The sequence below is a fragment of the Parasteatoda tepidariorum genome, chromosome 8, assembly GCF_043381705.1.
Source record: "Parasteatoda tepidariorum isolate YZ-2023 chromosome 8, CAS_Ptep_4.0, whole genome shotgun sequence".
NCBI classification, from domain to species: domain Eukaryota; kingdom Metazoa; phylum Arthropoda; class Arachnida; order Araneae; family Theridiidae; genus Parasteatoda; species Parasteatoda tepidariorum.
This window is the reverse complement of record NC_092211.1, coordinates 71,634,461-71,644,862: the sequence shown is the minus strand read 5'-3', so window position 1 is coordinate 71,644,862 and position 10,402 is coordinate 71,634,461. Positions and strand designations below refer to the sequence as shown.

The 10,402-nt window shown below is 29.0% G+C and overlaps 1 protein-coding gene across 2 annotated transcripts in view; it reads right to left on the bottom strand.

Moving 5' to 3' along the window:
- The window catches only part of LOC107442922 (cell adhesion molecule Dscam1), a 171,252-nt gene that overhangs the window by 4,493 nt on the left and 156,357 nt on the right, over positions 1-10,402 (bottom strand). For both annotated transcript variants that reach the window (XM_043040967.2, XM_043040966.2), the window contains exons 22-25: positions 8,875-9,086; positions 6,800-6,863; positions 5,447-5,540; positions 1,868-1,977 (exon numbers count right to left, since the gene is read on the bottom strand). In XM_043040967.2, the coding sequence (XP_042896901.1) occupies positions 1,868-1,977; positions 5,447-5,540; positions 6,800-6,863; positions 8,875-9,086 (480 nt within the window). The remainder of the gene's footprint in view (positions 1-1,867; positions 1,978-5,446; positions 5,541-6,799; positions 6,864-8,874; positions 9,087-10,402) is intronic.

The window sequence follows — 10,402 nt, the reverse complement described above, 5'->3', positions numbered from 1 at the left end:
GAATAAATTTCTGAAGTACGTAATTTTTACAGGCAAAATCAATGGGGAGCAGAATAGGGATTTTCTTTATGAAACTTGTAGAGCGTCGAACTAGTCAGGCGCGTACTCGAATAAAATAAAGATTAGTAAGGGATCCTTTTTTCCCACGTGCTGAATAAATTTCTGAAGTACGTAATTTTTACAGGCAAAATCAATGGGGAGCAGAATAGGGATTTTCTTTAGGAAAAAATAAACTTGTAGAGCGTCGAGATAGTCAGGCGCGTACTCGAATAAAATAAAGATAAGCAAGAAAAATAAAATAAAGATCCTTTTTCTCCCCACGGGCTGATTAAATTTCTAAAGTACGTAATTTTTACCAGCAAAATCAATAGCGAGCAGAATAGGGATTTTCTTTATGAAAAATAAACTTGCAGAGCGACGAGCTAGTCAGGTGCGTACTCGAATAAAATAAAGGTGAGCAATGGAGAAGAAACAGTGTGCTTAATCCATGTAATATTTTTGAAACACTATAGCGGTCGTTTAAACAGCGATGGTCGTTTTAAATATATCGGCATTTGCTGATCTCACTATATATCCTAATAAAATTCATTTATAGTCCTCTTGAAGATCATAAAATATTATGAAAAGGCACTAAAGTCAAGTAAGCTGGTATAATTATTTAAGGACTTAGAGCCTTTCAAAGTTGATTTGAGGTCAGAATAGAAACTCGTCGTTCTTGTTTTAATTTAAAAGATTTTTTCGTATAATAAACTGTTCAGCTTGAATATTACGTTATTAAGATACACTCTTTATTAAAATGTATCTTCATACCCCACATAACTTTTCAATACGAAATATTTGTTTCTCTCTAAAAGTATTAAAACTAAACTGAAAAAAAAATTCTGCAGTATTTACGGCAAGAAATACTCGTGTACTTTTACCTTAAATTTTTGAAACATTTAAAAAGTAAGTTAAATTTCAAGACATTTAAAAAATTTTCAAAGTTGTTTAAAAATTTAAATTTTCAAGACATTCAAACATTTTTAAAAGTATCAAACATTTAAAAATTCGAACACGAGATTTAGTGGCAAAGTTGAAATAGAGCAGGCTTCTGCTCTGAAAAAATATTTCTTGTAAAATTATCGTAATGTATAGTAATCATATTTCTGGTTAAAAAGAAAAAAAACCCCAATAATTCTGGTTAATAAAACCAAGATGTACGGTATTTAAGCCATTCGTTTGGTAATTTTTTCGTTCATATGGTATTGGTTTACTGGAAATGTTCAAAATTATAGGTCTTATTACCATACATATAGTAAAAATACAAATTTGGAAGGAAATGAATCCGAATAAATGGTTTTTATGTTATGCTATAAGGTATGATAAAATTACCAAAATTTGCCAGATTTATCAAATTGTGTCTGAAAACCATGTAATCAATCATAAAACAATATTTTATTGTTCATTTTATCAAACTCATTACCAAAGTGCTTCAGTAACAATTACCTTTTTAAGGAGAAAAATAATCCGGAATATTAGTAAGAAAACAATAAAATCCAACAGCTTTTTTTTTATTACAGTTTACAAAAATATTCTTGAAAAGTTAGATTTTTTTATGTTTAATATCAATTTTCAAGTGTGAAACATAAAAAAGTAGGAAAAAAATGTAGCCATTTCCCCTTTATTCATTTAAAACTAATAAAGATTTTTACTATAGATCTATACGCATTTATTTATACTCAAAATTGCTCAATCTTTCTCATATTAAAACGTTTATAAATTAAAATTCATTAAAAAATGTCCGGATTTTATAAGGCGTACTTGAATTTAAAATGCTTAGATGTTTAACTTATTATTTTTAAGTAAAACAATTTAATTTCTTACTTACATAATCTATCACATTCTGTTTCTGATTCTCTGGAATCATCCCTAAATATTCTATCTTCAGTTGTTCTAGCAATATACCTTAAATCTTCCTTAGCTTCAGTATTTCCATTACTAAAATAAGCAAAAATTCTAATATGTGCATCTGATCTTCTTGTTTGAAATATAATAAATTTGACTGTGTGAATAATTCATTCATTAAAACTAATTGTTTCATTTTATGCGAAATTTTATTGCTATAGTATTCGGAATTAAGGGATAAACTCGAATTTTGTACCAATTTGCATTAAAAACTAAGAATGGAATTTCCAATAAGAAATAAGGAAAGGATAAATATTAAATCTTCTGACACTGATAATTAAACTTAAAAATTTTCTCAAACAATAAGTCAAACGCGATTTATTTTTAAGCGATGAATTTTAAAATTTGAACACACAAGTACGCACATTGTGTTTTATACATTAATATAATTTAAAGGGTACTATATGAAAAAATTCATAAAATAAATCTTTAGATTTTTTTTATTTCACCATTTGACAATAAGCATAATTGAGAGGATTTTTTCGAAAATCCTCAGAAGTGCAGAAAGAAACTTTAAAAAAAATTCAAACTTTGTGAAAGATATGAACCTAAAATATTTATTAAGTATTATTTCATTTCTTTTACGCAATTTTTAAACGATAAAGGTATCATTAGCTTAAATTTTCATTCGATTTGGTTGAAAATTGAAAGCAGATTTATTAAACATGTAGCTTGATACTTTATGAAAATCTTACTAAAAAGTGAAAATGATTAAATGCTGACTAATCAATAAAAAAAAAATTAAATAAAAAACTTCAATAAACCGCCATATTGTTCTAGTTTATATTTATTTATATATTTTTTCATTGATGACTGATGATTTAAATTAATTGAATGTCGAGAATAATGAAAGAAAGGCCAGATTCATCTATTTTGTCAAGTATAAGGTTAAAAGATATTAATTTCTCCTATTAACAAAATTAAAACGGACTATACATTTTCTTGAATAGCAAAGGCAAATGAATTGAAATATTAAGAAGTTGACGATAATCCTATTTTCGGGAAGAAAAATCTGTTTTTTAAGTAGTTGTTGCCTTTAAATACTGAATTAAAACCGTCAACGACTTCCATAGACAAAAAAAAAAAGAAACTTTGTGAAGGGACTAATTTAAGAAATGATAAATATTGTAAAAATTTTGATCTTAATATTTCATGAAGTGTCCCTTTTTACGTTAAAAATATTTGTTAAACACCCGTTAACCAAATGTCTTAAGAGACCCTTACTACTCTTTTAGAAAGTAGGGGAGAGTGGGGTCAATTTTAAAATTTTTTACTTAACTATTTTCANGATTTATTAAATACACCTTGTGTGCCACCTAGGAACCAAATCTAGAACCCGACACTCGAAATTTTTGCTCTGTTACAATCGTACCCTGTTACAATTGACCCCACTCTCCCCTACTGAAAAATATTTAAATAGCAATTTAATGAATTGTTATTTTACCATATTTACAGAAAACAGTCAAATAACCATAAATACGATGGTATTCAAATTGTTAACAGTGAAAAAAAACCTTTGATAACTGCCATCACCAAATCAACTGCTATCACCAATCAGAGTTTCATCGCAGCCACTAGGCTTACCTAAAGAAGCCACTTAGTTTTTTTCAAATATATACATATTATAGTCGAGAGGGCTAATGTGTCAATCTCCTGTCCGGCTGAGTGGACGATTCAAATCCCAACCTTAACAACACAATATTTCTTCCAACCCCTCCAACACATGAAGAGTTTCCAGTATCCTGCACTCTTCAATTCGTGACTCAGGGCTATTAGAGTACAATACTCTCATTCACGCATAGATAGCAAATCTCTAAGGCTGCTTAACACAAAAAAGTATAGTTTTTCTCATCTCTTTCGATAGCCGGAACAACCAGATAAACTAATTATACCACATTTCATGGTTAATTTGATAAAACACAACACAATCACAACTTAACCCCATTACTTAACAAAAAACCCAGCTCCGATGTCAAGTTAAGTTTATTTTCTTGTAGTTTTGAGACTGTGGCGTAACTACCACTCCGAAAATTAAACATCAATTCACTGGTATATAAGACATACTAACTTGATTCATTCTTGAAGTACCTTTTGATAGATGAAGGTTGACATTGTCTATAACACTTCACCCACATTGGTGACTTACGGACGTGATATGATCACGCCTACCTTGACAGTAACGCCCACTTCGATCTGGTAACGCCTTTTTCGATGGATGGTCCACATTGAACAGTTGACTTGCTACTTGTGACTGCAACATTATCCACCCCCTCGCGCTGTTGCTGCTCAGTGTCGTCTCGATCATACACAACGTCAGCCTACATACACTCGACAGCTAAATGCAACACAGGAGCGACTACGACCGTGAAGTTAATACACCTCTCACATTCAGCACTCAAAAATACCCGGTGACCTTAATCCAGCTCTCCCGGTACTTTCACAAGTACAGTAACTAGTGATATCCGTTTATCGAATTCTATCCCTGATAAAATTCTGGTGTGGGAGTATTGTGGCGTAACTACCATTACGAAAATTGAACATCAATTCACTAGTATATAAGACATGCTAACTTGATTCCTTTTGATAGATGAAGGTTGGCATTGTCGATAACACCTCCCCCGACAAGACCATGTTACTCGTAAATAATTAAAAATCCGTGTAGTTTTATACTAACGGTTTTCAATCTGTACTAGTTATAAACGGTTTCAAGACCGTAAAGGTAGAAAAATGTTCCTTACCGCAAGCATTACGGTTAAGGCTGTTTTTCGAATTCTCCGTGGTAATATGAAATGCTTTTTTTGCGTTATATTCATGCCTACTATAATATGTTATATGTATAACTACTGTGAATTTATAAATGTTACTCTTGGCTGTTAGGGCAAGTTTAACGTATTTAAAGCCAGCTCTGTCTACGCTTATTTAGAAAATGGGCCAAAACGACAATATGGCGAAAAACCATAGTTTTGAGAAATGAAAAGTGCTTGTGAACTAGTTTTTTAATTTTTAGAACCTTACTCCTAATGCTGCATTATTTTGGGCTCATACCAACTTTCAAAAACTGAAAATAAGGCATTAATTTTGATAGTTTTCATCTAGGTGGAGAAAATGTCACCAAATTGGCGACTCTTAAAAAAGATTCAATGACTTTCTATTTAAGTTATTTGTCTATTCTAAAACCTAGATAATTCTGCACGGTAAGATGGTATAGATTACAATCACTGCATTGCTTCAAGTGTAAGGCACTTAAACTATGACTTTTTATTTTTCTTGGTGACAGAGCTTCAAAAAACATCCTTATTTGGATGAACAGACTACTGTTGGTTATTTTACCGTAATTTAAGAATAAAAATTGTAATAGTGTATGTGATAAACCCTATCTCCTTTATATACCCTCGTTTTATCTAATAAATGAATACAGTGTAGATTTGAGATAAAAATAATTTATAAATAATAGTGATATTTCGTGAAGTAAGCAAATATTTAAAAATGCTTAAAACCTTACCTTTCTCGATTCCCTTTTATTGACCTCTTATTCCGAATTCGCTTTGATTCACTGTAGATGATTCGATCACCATGAGAAAACCTCGTCTCAATGCCTAATTTTAGAAAATAAAATAAAAGCGGATTCTAATAATGTTACAATGTAAATAAAATTCTCTCCTATAGATTATTTCAAGGTATTTGATTTACAGCATTACAAAATCATGAATTGAATTGTATGATGTTAATTGCTATTTTGAACAAATTTCTGATTTGTACCCCTTTAAAGAATCTAATAGAAAAAAGAAGAAATTCAATCTAATATAGAAGAAAATTCAATCTAGAATATAAGAAATAATAGAAGAAAATAGAAGAAGAATAATAGAAGAATAGAAGAAAATTCAATCTAATAGAAATGAAAAAAAAAGGCTTGGATAAAAACGAATTTTGTATGCTTAAATTGTTTTGTTTCATAATGCCTTATTTTATTACATAAACCTTGTCAACCTATCCTATATAATTTTTATTTTCCGTAAATTTTCATACTGTTACATTATATATTAATATGTAATAATATTGGCTGTACTGAATTGAGGTTATAGTATAAAACAGTAACTGCTTGTAGGTTGCTCATATGGGAAATTACGAAGGCTTACGTAACAAATAGGTTTGTTAGTACAACTAAATTGATTTTGAAAAGTTGAAACGGATATAATGTTTAGTTTTCGTATTGCAGCTTTGTTATTGTGTTTTGAAATTTATAGAAATCAATTATTACTAATATCTTTCATGCAGAGATAATAAAATATTCGCATCTGTTTCAAGGTTAATATTAAATTTTTGTAACAAAAGGTACTTCATTCTATAATTATCTCATTCCTTTAAATTTGGGTTACTTACGCAATACACTTTAAAGTGATGTTAACAAATTTAATTCCGATTGTTTTTACTATGATTGTCAATGTAAATAAATATATTAATATCATGGTATACTTAAAAATAATATGATATAGAAAGTGAAAAAAATACACTGACTCATTAATAAGTTGGCCATTAACGTATTGCACAGAAAGTTGGCAACTTATATAAGTTTCCCTGCTTTGAAACTAATCCCCTATACAATTTAAATACGTCGCTTAATTCTTTATTGTCTATACTTTTTTAAATATATAAAAATAAAATAAAATCCATTTATGCTACATAAAATTTATTTCACGATTAAAATGCAAATTTAGTAACTAAATATAATAAATAAACCAAACTTATCCAAGAACGCCAGAACAGTATTACATTTCATTTCACCATATCATTCGAAACCATGCATATAATGTATGAGTATGTGAATAGATACAATAGCCAATAAATGAATGAATACCTGAGTGATGATATGCTTGGAAATATAGGGTAGGAGATTCATAATTGCCCTCACATTTCTCCGACTATAAGAGAATGAAATATGATTCATTGAATAACTCTGATGAATACTTGCATATTCAAGTTCATTATTCATTTGTCATGCTGATAGATCAGAAATTATGTTCACATTATTATGCCTGTCAATGGAACGCTACCAAGAGATTTTTAATCCTATTTAGTTAAAATGTAGGACTATTACAAGAGTTTAGATTTTAAAATGATGGGTTGAATTATAATTCACATTATTCAAGTGTTTTCTCACTTAAAATAAGATTTTTTTTGTTATTTATGAAGAAAATAGCAAACAAATTATATTATCATGAATTGCAAAAGAGGTTGTGAGAATTAGTATAACCATGTAACTGAAACATTTTTCGAGTAATAAATAAATAGTTTAAAAGTTATAAATAGATTTTTGCTTTCGATTTAGTCGCGGTTAGTCTGTGAATTAATGAGTCTTACATCACTAATGAAATACAAAATTAGCCGCTACATTGATTGTTAAGGAAAGAATAAAATATTTTACATTTGCTTTTTATAAAATGTAATAAAAGTTAAAATTTAATTAAAATTCGGTTTAGAATGATTAAAAAATTAGTTTATCAAATTAAAAATATATATAAAGGCTAAAAAATATGTAATGCCTATTGTGGCATCACAGTAATAAATATAGGAAGTACTTGTTTTATCATGTCGTACTTTATCCTTCCTCAGATATTTATCGCGTATTTATTTCCCTCACACATATAAATATAAAAAAGTTTTTATGGTGATAAAGTGATGCTACTAAGTTTTTGCCTAATCTATGATCTGCGAACAAGTGGTACGTGGAAAGCTTACTGGTTGTTGAAAAAGAAAATTCAGATTTTTAAATCAAAAATCCAAAAATATTGCTTTGCAATATTAAAATAAGCATTAAATAAGATTTAAAAAAAAATAGTTTAGTCAGTGTATTAACCGACGAAAAAGTCTACTTAGATTAATTTTTCGATTAAGATTTAATGAAGATTCTAAACATTCTATGATAAATTGTTTGGTATTCTTTTTGGTTTCCAATTTAGTTTGGTACTTGATTTATGTCACTCGACAAGGTTTGGTACTACTGCACTTGTATTATGCCACTCGCAATGACTTTACAGTAACTTTCTGATCACTTCGCTTGTTCTCAAGATACTAAAAGCGTAGTAATCCATTATTCTTGCGTTAAGCCAGGATGGGCAAACTACGGCCAGTGGACCAACTGTGGCCCGCCGTAAGGTTTTATTCGGCCAGCGGATAGAATTTTAACTTGCCAATCCTTGGAGAATATAAACAATATATATTCATTTTCTAGTCTACTTTGTTTAAAGCTATTTTTGTTTTTTCTTTTTTCACAAAATACTGATGACCTTTTTACTTTCTCTATTTTTGGTCTACAAAACATAAATTGATAGAAATAGCTAGCACAGACAGCTTCAATTGGTTAAACGTTGGAAGCAGAAGTTCTTTATTAAATAATCGTAGATTGGGGCCATCTGAAGCAGTTGTTTCTAAGTATGCCAAAGTTTGAGTTTTACAAATCATTACCACAAGCTAGTTTCCTAAATTTAATATTTCAGGCCCAGAAAATCAGAGCTATGTTTGCTTCATCTTACTCATGTGAACAAGCATTTTCAACTATGAACCTTAAAAGAAATTATTTCAGAAGTAGACCAACAAGTAGACAAAGATTTAACCTTGTTCCTCAAAATAAGTACACCTCACTTGGAACCTCAATATAAAGAACTTTTAAAAATGAAATCGCAATTTCATTCATCTCATTAAATATTTAAATTAAAACATGTAAGTATTTTTTTTTATTTTAGAAGTTTTTACTTAGCCTACCAAACTTTTTTTTCTCGAATTTTGGCCCTCGACCGAAAAAGTTTGCCCATCCCTGCGTTAAATATAGTTTAGTACCGTTCTTGTTAAAAACTGAGAGATGTCGATATTTGAAAAAAAATAAAGATAAAATAAACGTTAGAAACAAGAAAATATGTTTAAAAAAATACTTACCTTTCTTTTGACGTAAGGGATATCATAGTTGTAACTATGTCTGGTATTCTGCAGTGTTCCAGTATTCTTCTGACAAAGATTCGAATTTTGAATGCACTGGTCATTATAATTGAGAACACGACTACTGGCATAATAGGCTGCTTCTTGTGAACTGTCGTATCTAACTGGCAGTTGCAGATTTTCTGGCTTAACTGTATCGTTTGTTTCAAAACCTGTTAAAATTACAAATGTTGGAAATAAAATGAGCTGATATATTTCTAGAGAACTCTCTTAAATGATATTCATAAAATAACACAATTTTATACGTGTTCCAAAATCAATTTTACACATATTCCAAAATCTTAGTCGTTTATAAAATACGGAATTTTAGACAAAAATGATATAAAAAGTTCAGGTCAGAGTTTGAAAATTAAGATTATTATTACTTAATTGAGAAATTATTATTTCACTATTAATTATTATTATTGATATTAGTAATGAATTAATAACTATTATTAACAATTACCAATTATATTATTCATATTATTTATTAATAATTATCAATAATTATTAATTATTATTAATAAGTATTAGGATTATATAATACATAGATACCTTAAGTATCATATTAATAATTATAGTTATTTTTAATAATTATTTTTAATCATAATTATTAACTATTACCATTAGTTTATTATCAATTATTATTTCATTAAGAAAAAAACGACGAAATCAGTAAAATCAATTTCTAAGTCATCATAGCAAAGGAAAAGTAAAAGTCTCCGAATTGTTTTTTTCTATTTTCAGATAGAACTATTAAATAATTCACCTTTAGCTATAAGTCAGGCTGCTAATTATGAGCTTATTTTTAATCCCTCAGTTGCTCTCTTCAACTTCTGTAGCGTTAGTCATATTTTGCGATCTCTTTTGTTTTATTAGAAAACATGAATACAATTTTATTATAACTACTAAAATTTACTATAAAAAAATAATGAGTAGTTAAAATTTCAGGTAGAAAATTTTTGGAAATTTATAAATATACGATCGTGCATTAGGACTTCACGTTGTTCTTTTCAATACATAAAAAATACATAAATTTGGCAAATAAGGTAAACTTTAGTAATTTTTATATAACACTTTAGGACATAACATGGATACCCTTTCTTCAGAAAATGACAAATTTTTTTGCACGCGAATTTTAAACAAAATATCTTTGAAGGAATTTCAAATAAACTAGGAGGCTTCGCCCCCTGCTCGCTAGTGCTCGCCAACCCTCGGAACTGCTTTCCCAGTTCATTTGGGATTGCTTTGCAATCCGATGCTCGCTTTGCTCGCTCATTGGATACGTTCTTAACGTCTAGCTTTTGTATACTTTTTTGAACACTGAAGTTCCGAAAACTTTTCACTATAGAAAATTCTAAACCTGTGCATTTCAATATTAATTTGAAATTGCAAACAGTTCACATATTTTTCTTAATCACACTATTCTAAATTTCAGTTGTTGAGAAAAGTAACTGTTGTAAGTTTTGTTTTAAAGTCTTTCCCACCA